The sequence below is a fragment of the Erpetoichthys calabaricus genome, chromosome 1 (assembly GCF_900747795.2).
Source record: "Erpetoichthys calabaricus chromosome 1, fErpCal1.3, whole genome shotgun sequence".
NCBI lineage: Eukaryota > Metazoa > Chordata > Cladistia > Polypteriformes > Polypteridae > Erpetoichthys > Erpetoichthys calabaricus.
This window is the reverse complement of record NC_041394.2, coordinates 80,178,060-80,192,820: the sequence shown is the minus strand read 5'-3', so window position 1 is coordinate 80,192,820 and position 14,761 is coordinate 80,178,060. Positions and strand designations below refer to the sequence as shown.

The following is a 14,761-nucleotide window of genomic DNA, read 5'->3' as shown; positions in this document are numbered from 1 at the left end:
TGTATTATCTTAGGACCTTTTGTGATCCTAGAAATAGTATTGTCTGTCACAAGTACAGATTACAGTGAGGAATCCCTTGCCAGCCAGACCCCATTTCACAATAGCCAATGATCCAAACATTTGTATATTTATATGATAAAAAAGACACACTTAAGCATTACCATGGTGTTCTGGGTCATTTAGTGCAGTGGCAATACTTCATTGAACAGTTTAGCTCATGCTTATGTGGTATATATTAATGTGTGAAGCTAATAAAGATACACTGTACCTTCAAAAAGTATTTGGACCCCTTCGCTTTTTACACATTTTGCCGTGATGCAGCCTTCTGCTAAGATTATTTAAATTAATTTTACTCTCAACAAGCAACAATCAATACTCAAAATGACAATGTAAAATTGGATTTTAGAATTTTCTCTGAATGTGTTAACACATTGACATAAGTATTCAGATAATTTTCTCAGTACAGTGGAACCTCGGTTTGCGAGTAACTTGGTTTACGAGTGTTTTGCAAGACGAGCAAAAATTTTTAATAACTTTTCACTTGATAAACGAGCGAGGTCTTGCAGTACGAGTAGTTTGTCTGCTGAGCGTCATGTGATCACAACTGAGCTGATGGTTCTTCTCTCTCTCTCACTGCGGGATTGTGGGCAATCGACTCCTATTCTCCGTCTGAGTCGGCGTGCCTCACTCATATAGTCAACATCCGTACGAGCGTATAGTGTTTACTACAACATTAGCATTGTGACTGTGTGTGTGTGTGTGTATGTATGTATGTGTGCTTGCACGCGCTCGTGTGTGTGTGTGTGTGTGTGTGCTCGCGTGCACTCGTGTGCTGTAACGTGCGAGTCCCCGTCTTGCACCCTAAAACATGAAGCTGAGTCTCAGTACTTTAACAACACAAGCTTTATTCAGCTTGAAACAGCACGGTTATATATACACAGACACAGCAGCAGGCAGGGCCCTGCACATTTATAATGTTCCTTGTTCCTTGTATCACCCATTGACGGCAGGCGCTTATAGTGTGTCCACGATCTTTTCGGATTCGCTTTTACAGAGAACTGCTACAGCGCTGGGAGACTGCGATTGCTTTGGGACGCTCTTCCGCATGTCGTCCCATTGGGTGCAATCCCACAAGGGTTTAGAAACTCACTCACACCAGCCATGATTCTATTCAAAGGTAAAGTGCAAGGTAATTTGTTTTATGTATTTTTACTTTATATTTTGTATTAATCATTTTTATATGAATAGTTTTGGGTTGTGGAACAAATCATCTGAGTTTCCATTATTTCTTACGGGGAAATTCACTTTGATATACGAGTGCTTTGGACTACGAGCATGTTTCTGGAACGAATTATGCTCGCAAACCGAGGTTCCACTGTACTTAGTTTAAGTACGTTAGGTGGCGATTAAGGCCTGGAATCTTCTTAGGTATAACACAAGCTTTGCACACCAAGACTTTGGGATTTTCTGCCTTTCTTCCCTGCAGATCCTGTTAAACTGTTGTTAGGCCGTGTGGAAATTGTCAGTGGACAGCTATATTCATTTTTTTCCAGAGATATTTGATTGGCTTCAAGTCCAGGCTCTGGCTATGCCACTCAAGAGCATTCAGAGTTGTCCCTAACCAATGCCTGTGTTATCTTTGCTTTGTGAACCATGAATCTAGTCTGGGGGTGTAGAGAACTCTAGAGAAAGTTTTCATTAAGTATACCTCTGCACTTTACTCCGTTCTGCCTTTCTTCAACCCAGTCTACTCACCCAGTTCCTGTCGCTGATAAACAACTGCACAGCATAATGCTGCCACCACCATGCATCACCACTGGAATGGTTTTGCATAGGTTTGAGCAGTGCCTGGTTTCCTCCAGACATGACACTAATCTTGGCTTCATCAGATCAGAGAATCTTGTTTCTCACAGTCTGAGAGTCCTTTAGGTACCTTTCTTCCATGTCTTTTTAAAGTGGACAGGCTTCTGTCTGGCCACTCTGTAATAAAACTCAGGTTGTTAAGAGTGCTGCAGTGATGGTTGTCCTTCTGGAATAATTTCTCCCAACTCCAAAAAGGTTGTCAGGAGCGCAGCCAAGAATAACCCTTGCATTCTTGGTCATCTCTATTACTAAGGCACTTCTACAGTTGCTCTGTTTAGCAAGGTGGCCAGGTCTAGGAACAGTCATGGTTATTCCAAACATCTTCTATTTAAGAATTATGGAGGTCACTGTGCTCTTGGGAACCTCCAGTGCTGCCAGACCTTTTTTCTAGTTTTCCCTAGATCTATGCCTACACACGATTGTGTCTTTAAGCTCCGCAGGCAGTCCATTTCACCTCATGGTGTGCTCAAATACATATTTCAGCTATGGCACCTTCTATAGCCAGGTGTGCACCTTTTCAGTCATGTACAACCAACTGGACTGACCACAGATGACCTCCAACCAAGGTGTAGAAACATCTCACCAATAGAATGGGATGCACCTGACCCAGATTTGTAGTGTCATAGCAAAGTGTCTGAATACTTGTGTCAGTATATTTCAGCTTTTTATTTTTAGTATATTTGCAAAAATTCCTAAAATCCTGTTTTTGCATTGTCATTCCATATTAAGTAGTGTTTGATGTGGGGATAAAATGAATTTAAATGATGTTAGTTCAAGGCTGCAACGCAACAAAATGTGAAAAAAGAGAAGGGGTCTGAAAACTGAATGCACTGTAATTACACCAGGATAGCTGGCCTACCCATCTACAGCTGCAGGTCTTTACTCCAATCAGTCTTCTAATTACTCAGTTTTTGCTGTTAGTGGGACTTTCTGTTTGTTTGGGTACCCTGATTTTGTTCAAAGTGGGGAAAAAAAATTTCACTTTTGTATAGTACACTTTTATAGAAAAATCAACAACTGTGTTACTGTGCAACACAATTTGTCATGAAATTAGCAGGTTTACTGTTATACGTTCATTTAGCAACCAGATGTGGAACCTGATAGCACACTGGGTACAAAGAGAACCACTTAATCTTGGGGCATATTCACTCATGCACCATCATACAAGTCCTCGTTTAACCTAAAATGTTAACGTCTCTACAATCAGGGGTGTGGAGGAGCTGCAACTTACTGATAGGGCGCTGATTTATAGAGTGTGCCATGTGAAGTATGGGTCAAGTCACCCTAGTAGTACTGGACTTGGTATTTAAACACAGCATGCTTCAGGTAACTTTTCTTACAACCAATACAAAAAAAACACACAATCTATACACATAACCTGCTTCAAAAATAATGTGTACTAAAAATGTGAACAAATCTGGGGAGGTAGAGTGGCATACATAGGTTTCAAACCTACACAGAACTCTTACTTTTCAAATTGAAATTTATTTTAGAACTGAGCAGGAGGAGCACGAGGGTGGCTGTATGACACCTTAATACCTGTGTCTTCACTTCTGCCATTATTGGGCATGTTGTTTGAAGCTTTTATAATATATAATAGCATGAGATACATATGAAAGGTATTGTAATTAAATGTTTACTTTCTTAAACTTAGTAATGGATCTGTAAAAATGGATTAACCACTAAGGCATCCAATTTTCCATCATAAATGCAGTATATCTATAAAAATAATAGCATTTCATGGTAGCTTTTACTTGTGTGCCTAACATGACTCTTTAATCCCTTAGTCAGGTAAACATTGGCCCCGAGTACCAAGCCTTTATCCCTGACCTGGAGGACCACTGCCATGCAAAGCATGAACCTGAATGTGCTGACCTGGTGTGGCAGCCATGGGCAGATCTACAAGACAACACTGACACACAACAGCAAGGTAACACATAGTCAGGATATATACCTGTAGAAATTCAGCATATGCTTAGGCCATTTGAGCAGTGCAATCCTGACCTGTTACAATTCCGTTTATTCTGTGCTATAAGTGGTAAGTTTCGTAGACAAACTTTACTATTAAAACAATTATACCATGATTAAAGCCTCCCTTAGGACTGCATCATACGTTTTAAAATGTCAAAGCAGTATTTTTGAGTTTGGATAGAGTAAGAATGTAAGAAACTCTCGAGAACAAAAACTGGAAAGTGGACAACATGGTTGTGTGTTTAATGCATTCAAATCAAAACTTAACATTTTACCCCATGCTACTGCTTTTGAAAACATTCATTACTACATTCACAGGTCTTATTTGTAAACATTATTCAATTCATTTTTCTTAATATAAAAAGTTGATGTTTGTGTCCCGGTAAGATTCACTGTGTAGAATGTGCCTTTTATGTTTTACCCTGGCATGCACTGTATACAGATTAACTTCTTCCTCAAAGCCATCATCATGTTTATCCACACTGTTGTCCATTGATATTTACAGTTAGGTCCATGAGTAGTTGGACAGTGACACATAACAACAAAGCACAACAATGGATTTTAAATAAAACAATTATTATCTGATTGAAGTGTAGACTTTTAGCTTTAATTTAAGGGGTTTACCAAAAACATCGTATAAGCCGTTTAGGAGTGACAGCCATTTTTCTGCATTTCCTGTATAGTGCCATCTGGTGACAGCAATGCTTTATTTAAATGACCACTTCTGCCACAGTCTGCTAAATTTGAATAATTTATATTATTTTGATACAGATAATAAGTATTTTACTTGCATGTAAAATTAAATAGAAGAACAAATATCAAAAACTGAGGGTGAGAGTAGCACAATGCTGCCTCACTACTCCAGAGTTCCCTGTTCAGAATCTGACAAAGTCACTGACTGTGGAATTTGCACATTTTCCCTGGCTTTCTCTCAGTATTCCAGTTTCCTCTTGCATAAGAAAGATGTGCATTATGATGGTTACTTGGAAATGCATGATGACTGTGAAACATCAGTAAAGCTGTAGCCAAAGTGCTTTATATTAAAACATACAATAAATAGAAATAAAATAAATAGAAATAAAGTACAATAAAAAACAAAATACTGCCAGCAGTGAGTTAAAGAAGAGGAAAAAAGATGACTAAGAGTAGGGAAACCATCAGTATCAGTGAAGGTCACTGAAAGCTAGAGACCAGAAATGACTCTTCAGTCTTGTTTTGAAGAGTTCAAATGAAGGTGACCCCTTAATGTAACGAGGTAAAGAGTTCCACAGAAGAGGTGCAGCAGCTGCAAAAGCCCTGTTCCCCTTCGTTTTACACTTAGTGCAAGGGACCAATAGAGACAACTGACCGGTAGATCGAAGCTCTCTGGATGGCTGGTGTGAAACACACAATTCAGATAAACAGGCAGGAGCATATCAGTGTGATGATTTAAAGACTAGCAACAAAATTTTAAAGTAAATTCTGAAACTAATGGACAGCTAGTGTTAAGAAGCTAATCTAGGAGAAAAAGAACCAAACTTTCTTGCCCCAACCAAAAAACGGGCAGCAGCATTCTGAACCAACTGCAACCTACATATCAGGGATTTGCCAATCCCAGAACACAACGAGTTGCAGTAATCAAGCTGAGAAAAGATAAAAGCATGAGTAGCTTTCTGAAGATCCCTCAGCGATAAAAAAAAAAAAAAGTTTGACTTTAGCTAAAAGACAAAGCTGGAAATAGCAACTGTTGACTATAGAGTTAATCTGTTTCTCAAAAGAGAGGTTACCATCAAAAATTGACACCGAGATTACGACTGGAGGTTTGCAAAAGTCAGCAAAAGAGCCGAGGAGTTCAAAACCAATTTGAGCTTTGGCAGGGGGGCCAGCTATCAGCACTTCTGTTTTATTTTGATTGAAATCAAGAAAATTGTCAGCCATCCAGGATCTTAGTTCAAAAAGACAATTGTGCAGCCTATTAATTTCAGAGTTACAAATAGGAATATAAACCTGTGAATCATCAGAATAACAGTGAAAAGAAATATTTAATTTCCTGAAAATAGTTCCTATAGGATGAAGATATACAGAAAGTAAAATAGGACCCAAAATGGATCCCTGAGGAACACCACATTTAACAGGAGAATTAGACGAGAAAGAGGAATTGAAAGTCACTGTAAGATATGACTGCAAAGTTGAGAGCAGCCCCTTTAAGCCCCACCAGATGTTCAAGCTGCAACAGCAAGATCTCATGGTCTTGCTCAGTTCTGAGTTGAGCAAGAGCCATGCAAGGATCTAATGCAGCCAATGAGTATGGACTGTACTGTGCACCTCTAGAATTTCATGAGCATATATGGACACGTTTTTTTTTTTCTTCAGACACCTGAGGAAGTAAAAGAATTGGTGAGCCTTCTTGATGGTTGGGGAGATGCATTATGCCCACTTCAGGTTACCAGTGAAAGGCATTCCAACATTTGTGGCTATCCAATGTAGATGAAAGTGTTTTAACTGCTGTTTCCTCAAATCTATGGTCCAATCCTTGGTTTTGCTGATATCAAGAGAGAGATTGCTGTCCTGGTACCACTATGTGAGAAGGCAGACATCTTCTCTGTAAGCCACTTCATCAATGTTAGTAAGCAGGCCTATGATTGTGGTGTCATCGACAAATTTAATGTTGGAGTTGGAGCTGTGTTTTAAACAAGGTAATAAGTGAACAAGGTGTATGGAAGGTGGCACAACACACACTGACCTGTGGGATGCCAGGGCCATAGGTCAGCATGCAGGAGTAGATGTTTCCAATCTACATATGTTGGAATTTAGAAATTAGGAAGTCTTAAAATCCAGTTGCAGGGGGTTGTACTAAGTCCCAGTTCTACAAGAATGGTGATCTGCTTTGATTGTGCAACCGTATTAAAAGCACTGGCCTATAAGCAATACTGTGGCATAGTCATTTTCATGATTCAGATGTGCCAGACAATATGGCATATACTACCATACATGAGTGACATGTCAAGTAGGTGGACGTGCAACTTGTGAAAAGAGAGATTTGGACTTGGTCCTTATTTTTTAACATGAAGACTTTGCATTTCTTTCATAGTGGAGAACCTCCTGGACCTAGCTAGCTGCAGTGCTGTTCCTGGAGGTGGAACCAACCAAGAATTGGCTCTGCATTGTCTGTTTAAGGCCCACGGAAATGTGCTGGTGAGGAGAAACACATTTTATTGTCTATAATTAATAGCTATGTTAACTATTCATGCTAAAGCACAAAGAAAGAAAATGTCACAGGCTTAAAGAGCAAGGTTCGTCAATACAGTGATTTTCTGCTACATCACAAAATGTTCATAGTATGTGATTATGTTCATTAGATACAATCAGTTAAATTATTTTTATTAAATGGACAAATGTAAATGTTCTTAGACTGGATGAATCAGTTGGTTAGACTTGTTTTTTATCATCCTCCCAGGGTGCTTTGGAAATGTTGCTTTTTGGCTCACCTTATAAAGAAGAAACACACCAAATGTCTGGTTACCACTACACTGGTAAGATGCTTCCAATTATCCAACAATAACCAGCTACTCTGATATTTCCAAATCATTCCTTAAATTTCGAGTGAGACTATGGTGCAGTGATCAGCACAGCTGTTTCACAGTTCCTGTTTCTTTCCTCACCCGCTCAACTTGTGTTCATATTGTTTTTTTAAGAGTATTTTAGTCTTTTCTCAAAGACATTCATATTAGACTACCTGGCACATCTAAACTGTTTCCACATATGAAAGTGTGGGTGTTCTTCTGTCCTGCCATCCCTCCAGAACTGCTAACTGCCTGGCACATGAGGAAGTGGAATAGACTACCCTCTTCCACAACCCTGTTATTGAAAACATGGGTTCAGAAAATGGATGTTTTCCATGTGTTCCTGTTTGACACATTCAACGCAATCCCTCCCATGAGTATCTACAAACAGGGTTGTCTCAAATTAATGTTTGAAGCCTTAATGATTCCTTACTTTACACAAGCTTGAAGCATTTTTTGACTATTTTTTAGATTTTTTTTGTTATGACCCATTGTTTTATCGTTTGTATTCAACTTATTTCTGTCTCATTTTAAATCTACTCTGTATGTGTAGTAGTTATAACCCTGTTGTGCTGGTGATGACTTTCAGATTTTTAAAAAATCCGAAGCATTTTATTGAATTTCATTACTCCAGCCAGCAGAACTTAGAAGAAAACTATTTAGAATAAAAAGGGAGATGTACAGTATTATCCTTTACAGCAGAACCATGTCCAGTGCTGAAACTAATGTTTTATAGAGGAGACAGCAGGCCATGGGAATGAGAGAACCACACATCTGCTACATCTTTATGCTGTGTTTTGTTTATGACTTGTGTTTACCTGTCAGCTTTAGTTAACATCTCAATCACACAATTCAACAGGATCCTATCTAATATACTGTATAGCATTTACTCTCATTTTATGCCAAACTCCTTTTGAGATTCTATCCTATCCTACCTAAAGTCACTGCTTAGTTTATCAGGGTACAGGTAACTTATTTTGGATTAGGTGAGCATCACCATGCTGCAGACTAAGTGTAATGGTGGGCAATTTGGGTGAACTGCTTTCAGGTTCTTGGATAAAAATCTCTAGAAAATATGAAGAGATTTGTTAATGTTGCACATTCACTCACTTTAGATATTTTCACAAATTTATCAACCATGTTTTATGTGGGACCCCATGTGATTTAATCATCTAAGAACAATTTGTATTTACCAGGTAGTGATGTTTGGACAGCAAATGAACGGAAGCTCTTCAACAAAGCCTATGCACTGCATAAGAAGAACTTTTGCATGATTCAAAAAATTGTAAGTGGTACTCTGTAAATTCTCAAAGCTGATTTCCAGTCTAGTAGTACAATATGAAAATATAAAATAAAGATAATGTATATTACTTACTATTGTATTTTGTGACTGATGCCTCATATTTAAAGGGACCTGGGTTCCCATCCCAGTCTGGCCACTGTTAGTGAAAAATTAGCATTTTCCTCACATGTGGGTTTCCTCTGAGAGGTTCCGAGTCCACCTCACATCCCAAAGAAAAGCGTATGTGTTTGATAAAAGTTAACTAATGTCTCTGCATTGGTCTATTAAGGGTATTCTGGTGAGTTTGCCCGAGAGGGGACTGGCATTCCATTCACAGCTCTTGCTTTATGTCAGGATAGTTGTGTGTTGGAATGAAGGAACTTTATAGCTAAATGTTTTATTTAAAAAATACAACATTCAAATATATGACAATCACTGCATTTTACCTAAGGCAACAATTTCAAGATCCAGCAATGTGAATTTCCTTTAGGGCCATATACAGTAAGTGCTTTCATCTGCCTGCTTCAGTAATTGTCAAACGAATTACTTTATTAATTAATTCATATAGGGTTTCTTAGGGTTACTGTCAAAGTTTCAGAATAAACAGACTGACTCTCATCTAGCTGTTGACAGGTGGGATAACAGATTATAAAAGCACACATATCAAATTTTGTAATGACAATAGTGATTACTAGTCTTATTTACATGCAAGAAGGGAAAAATAAAAATTCTTGTTATCTTAACCAGATCCTAATTAACAATGAGATGCAAATGACAGAAAAACCACCATCTCAACCACAGCTAAACGTGTGAAGAGTGTTTATCGTGTTTTCAAAAAAGACATGGAAAAGGAAAAAAAAAACAAAGACTCAAAATTATGAATCTGCTGTGGGTCCAGAAATCATTTGAACAACATTATCAGTAAAGAATTAACAAAATAAAAGAATGACAATGTTTCAGAATGAAAGCCATAGAGCTGGATAACGTTTAACACAGAAACTGGGTTGGAATAAAACTACTTGATGTGAACTGCATTAGCAAATGATAACATGAAGGAAAAAATCCCTACTGGTAGGAATGGTACTGACTAACAGGAGAAAAGAAAGGCAAAAAAATATATATGTTCCATTAAAAATTACAAATGTATATATTGTACCTTTAATACAAGCTAAACAGACAGTTTATGGAATTAAAACATTCGGTTTTGTTCCATTGTAAATTCTTTTTAACAAAACAGTATGTGATTTGCTGTACTTCGCATCAGAGAAATGAAATCCATTCATCAGTTTCCCATACTCACTCATATGGGGTCAACTTAGAATTTTGAGTTTATCTAACACACGTCTTTGGGATTGGGGAAGAAAACCCAAGTAAAGACAGGGAGAACATGCAAGCTCCACACAAGAAGCACCAAGGTTGGGGTCTGAGCCCAGGACTCTGGAGCTTTAAGGCACTGATCCACAGCTCCTCCCTGAGCATATACTGGATGAACTAATATATATATATATATATATATATATATATATATATATATATATATATATATATATATACACACACACCTGTATATGAATGAGTGAGAAAAAGACAAAATAAAAACATTAATTCTGAATTAATTTTAGGTGAAGACAAAGTGTGTATCTCAGTGTGTGGAGTTTTATTATCTTTCCAAGAAGATTTTACAGCAGCAGAAAAAGCAACGTGCTGCTTTAGAGAGAGAGATGGAGAGAACAGGACATGGCCTAAAGCAGGACATACCCTACAGTCCGGTAAGTCGCCTGTACCTCGCACCTTGAGTCAAGTCTTATTGCTGGTATTTTAATGAACTGTGTGAGCATACAAAACGTTAAACCTTTTTAAACATGATTTTTGTGGCCTTAACATATATTAATTAACCAGGGAGTAATATTAAGTTAAAAGGAGTTCTTTCATATGAATACAATTATTTTCTCTGATTTGTATTTACTTTAAAACCTTTCTATGGAATATATTGGCCAAATATCATGCCAGCAACTGCAGTTATACCAAAAGAAATAAATAAAAGATGTATAAAACTTTTTTTTTTTTTCCCCAAAATTAAACTGAGTAGAAACAAATTGGGGAACAGACCCTGTCTCCTAAGGCTCAAATGCTGACTGCTCAGGTAAAATACGATGTCAGTGCTCTACTCCATCACAGAGTTACCATCTCACATTCACCTCCAGCTGATCTCCCTCAGGGTGTACAGTAATAAAACAAGCAGCCATGAAGTCCGTTCACAACTGAGAGTACCACGCTCCTTTTAAATATTTATTGGCTTTTTAGTTGCTGGACATTCTCTCTCAGTCTAATGTGCTCTACCTTTACACGAACACACAAATAAGTTATAATAATTACCAATGCGTGGTGACAATGCAGGTTTCTTAATACTGAACACTTTGTAACTAATCCTTACAAATATGTCTTCAGGTCTTATCTTGCTCTCAGAAAGCCGATTCTCAGCCTGCAGTGGAAGGAGTGCCTGCCAGTCCATCTGTGACGGGCAGTTTTCCCTGTAAACAGTGTGGAAAGTAAGTAGCAAAATTTAAAATTGAAAAGGATGAACTGTGCAAAAATCTTTGTAATGGCATGAAAATATTGTAGTGACTTAATATTCCCAGGGTATTACAACAAGGTATCACTTTGGAAGCACGATAATTTGGCATCAGGGGTCTCATGGAGTGCAACATCACAACTTCCACAGTGAAGAATCAATTCCTTTCCTACTCAACAAGTAATGTTCTAAGACATATGTGCACAAATGTGTTTCCCCCTCTGCTTTCTAACATCAGTAGAGTGTATTCCATGTCTTATTTTTGAGACTGCTTGTTTGTTTCTTTGTAAACAGAAGTGGACAGTTACTAATGAACAGCCACAGATGAAAGCAGCCTTTGTGTTTACTGCTACCAAGAAAAATACAGCACTGTTCATTCACACTTGTCTTTAAAACATTAGGAGTTGTTTTCAAACAAATGTTCTGTAAACGAGCAGCTTCAGGTCCAAGGAGAATGTAGGAATGTTGTTTAGGTGTTTAGGAACTGTACTGTCAAACTTGATGAATCCCCACATATATTTGTCTTTAACTGAGATCAGCCATGATTGGTGCGAGATTATTGGTGATTTTCTACTGTTCTTTTATAGAATGTTTTACAAAATAAAGAGTCGCAATGCCCACATGAAGATTCACAGGCAGCAAGAAGAGTGGCGAGACAGGAGCACTGACCTTGGAAATCCGCCTATCACCACAATTCCAAATGTCGAGGCTTTTCTGAGCAGGCAAGGGGGCCCAATGACCCTTTATGCAACCCACTGGGACAATCGGAACTTTCTGGACCAAAGTGACCTACTGTCTGACATAATGACCACCACCACAAATTTACCATCATCTTTCTACCCAACTGACAACAGCAAACTAGGCTTCAATAAAGGGAAGTGCACCAATGCGTATCTTTAACAAACAGAACAAGCATGGCAGTACCACAGATGGGAGGTGTAACTGCACTGGAAGGTGGCATCAGAGATTTTACATTTTTTTTAATTTGACTGCATAACAAATATATGTTACATATAGCCATTTCATCCAGAAGAATGAACCGCTCAATATCTGTAGTAGCATATTTGCCAGGGACAGTTTCAAGGCGCTCAAATTCAATAGTAAAGATGGCGTGCCGTTTAAAGTCTCTGGGTTCAACAATATCAGTCTCCTTTTGTGTTAGGTACACAAGAGGCATCTCTAGTATATGTTCATGCACCTGTTTTCATAGCAAAGGTAAGTATTTTAAACTTGCTTTGTTATAATGGTTGGTAAATAAATAAATAAATAAATAAATACATAAAAAATCAGCTAATCATTAGACTTACCCTGGAGCATACAAATTGTCAGTAATGCATGATGAACATCTGCTTCTATTACCCGAAGTATGTGCAATGGACATGTAGAGCTACTATTGTAAAAACAAACTGCAAAACTTCAATATGTGTATAGAACTTAATGACTTTTACAAAACTTGTGTCATAAGAGAAAATTCTCCATGACAGAAGTTCAAATGCCAGAGCTGGGCACAGTGTGAGTGTCCATTTTTCCATTCTATGGGAATTCAAAGATTTCTTGCAAACTGAAAATAATGGTCTGTAAATAAAAACAGAAAAACAACTTTGTTTCCCCCAACTTCCAGTACCTTATAGCTTTGGCTGCCAGGAGTCCCCTGTATCATTAAATCATCCGCCTCACAGAAATCTGGGTGAGCACACAGAGGTTTATATTTTTAATATTGAAACAGTCCAGATCCATAACTCTCTCACTATGCAAACTATCTTCTATTGTGTACATTTTACTGCTTAAGGACATTTTTGTTATTTTTATTTATACTTTTTATGCAGCTATATCAGTGTGCAGTGTAGCATTTTACCTTTGGTTTTCATTGGCTTTTGCTCCAGGAAGCCCACTCGATAGCCGTCCAATTGCTGAAGTTATGTAGCCTCTGGAACACAAGGATCATCATTAGATATAGCAAAACCGATGGCACATAATGCAGGTGGTAGTATTGATTTAGTTTTAATGCAAATAACACAAAATTCCATGACTTCACGTCTACCACTTTCAGTTACAAAGAGTGGAATTGTCCAATAAAGCATCCATCGGTCTGACTTTCCAAACTCGAATATTAGAACCAACCAAGTGCAGTTTCTCTCACTCCATTCTACCTTTGTGTGCCTTTTGCAACGGAAAAAAAGCAGAGTTTGGGATAAATCATCTGGTCTAGTGTGGGAAAAGCGACAGTGAGTTTAAGCTTGGTGACGCATATCTGAAAAAAATGGACAACCCATGTAGTGGCACTGATTTGCCGTCCTGATAGAAAGAGGCAGCTTGTGGCTTCCAGAATGACAAAGCAATTGTTAACCAAGGAATCTGTTTTTGTCGATGTGATATACTTACTAAGCCACAATGCATTCTTAAGGAGTCAATAGTCTCAACATATGCCATGTAGACATGAACTGTGCCGCAACTGTCAATTACTGATACGTTTCCAGGAAGGTCTGTAACTGTCAACTGCAGTGTTTTATTATTAATAACTGACATGTAATCCTGAGAATTTACAATTTTCAAAAAAATAAAGAATTTAATTTATTTTCTTCATGTAATGAGTCTTGTGTATTAAAACATAAAACACCTATAGATATAACGAGAATCACTCTGCAATCGGCTCTGGTACATTCAAGTGTAATATGCAACACAACTGTATCCAGTAACTGTGATGTTTACTAAGATGAAAATATAATGGCTTTAGAACTGAATTTACAATATCTAGAATGCTATATGACTGAAATTAAAAACTAAATTAGGAAGCAAACAAGTGTTTCACCTTATGTGTCATTATTGCCTGTGCTATTTACAATATCATTCTGTATATACAAATGGATCCTTAACAGTCAATATTCAACAGTTTGTATGACCATCAATTTCTAATCTTTTACACTTACCAAGTTTACTTATCTTCACAGATTTAAAGGGTCTAGAGAGATCAGGTTGTTTTGTAATCATCTAAGCATTTACTGTAGCATATCTACCAACCACCATAGCACAGGTTGAGCTTGGTAAGAGGCAGTAGGTGTCACAGGTAAATAAGAGACACAAAGGGATTTGTTGGTACTGTTATTTTATTTATTTTCACAGTCTCTCTGCCACTCGTGCAAAAGTGACTCAACAGCACCGATACAGCCTAAAGGCAACAAAAAGGACGTGCACAAACAAAAAATACAGCTGCAAAACACAAAGCCAGTGGCAGCACCCATAAATCACCAGAACACAGCCATGAACAAACCAGCAGGGATACAACATTTTACATTATGATTACCGTTTATACTGAAAGGTGGGAGACATTTAAGACATGTAAGACATGATTAAAAAGACTAGACAATGATGTAATAAACATACAAAACATGGGCAGCTTTTGTAAAAAAATGCGTGTACTTTCTTTCTTTTTAAATAAGAGCAGGATAATTAATAACCTTGTACATCACTGCTACCGCTCCCTTCTCCTTTGGGTGTTTTCCCAGGCCTCAAATGGCATTCTTACATACAAGA

At 37.8% G+C, this 14,761-nt stretch overlaps 1 protein-coding gene across 2 annotated transcripts in view; it reads left to right on the top strand.

The window, feature by feature from the left end:
- The window catches only part of LOC114652364 (uncharacterized), a 105,239-nt gene extending 92,292 nt beyond the window's left edge, over nt 1-12,947 (top strand). For both annotated transcript variants that reach the window (XM_051932610.1, XM_028802732.2), the window contains 7 exons: nt 3,651-3,793; nt 6,905-7,008; nt 7,271-7,346; nt 8,573-8,661; nt 10,281-10,427; nt 11,107-11,207; nt 11,818-12,947. In XM_051932610.1, the coding sequence (XP_051788570.1) occupies nt 3,651-3,793; nt 6,905-7,008; nt 7,271-7,346; nt 8,573-8,661; nt 10,281-10,427; nt 11,107-11,207; nt 11,818-12,130 (973 nt within the window). In that variant the 3' untranslated portion in view covers nt 12,131-12,947. The remainder of the gene's footprint in view (nt 1-3,650; nt 3,794-6,904; nt 7,009-7,270; nt 7,347-8,572; nt 8,662-10,280; nt 10,428-11,106; nt 11,208-11,817) is intronic.
- Nucleotides 12,948-14,761: the final 1,814 nt, after the last annotated feature.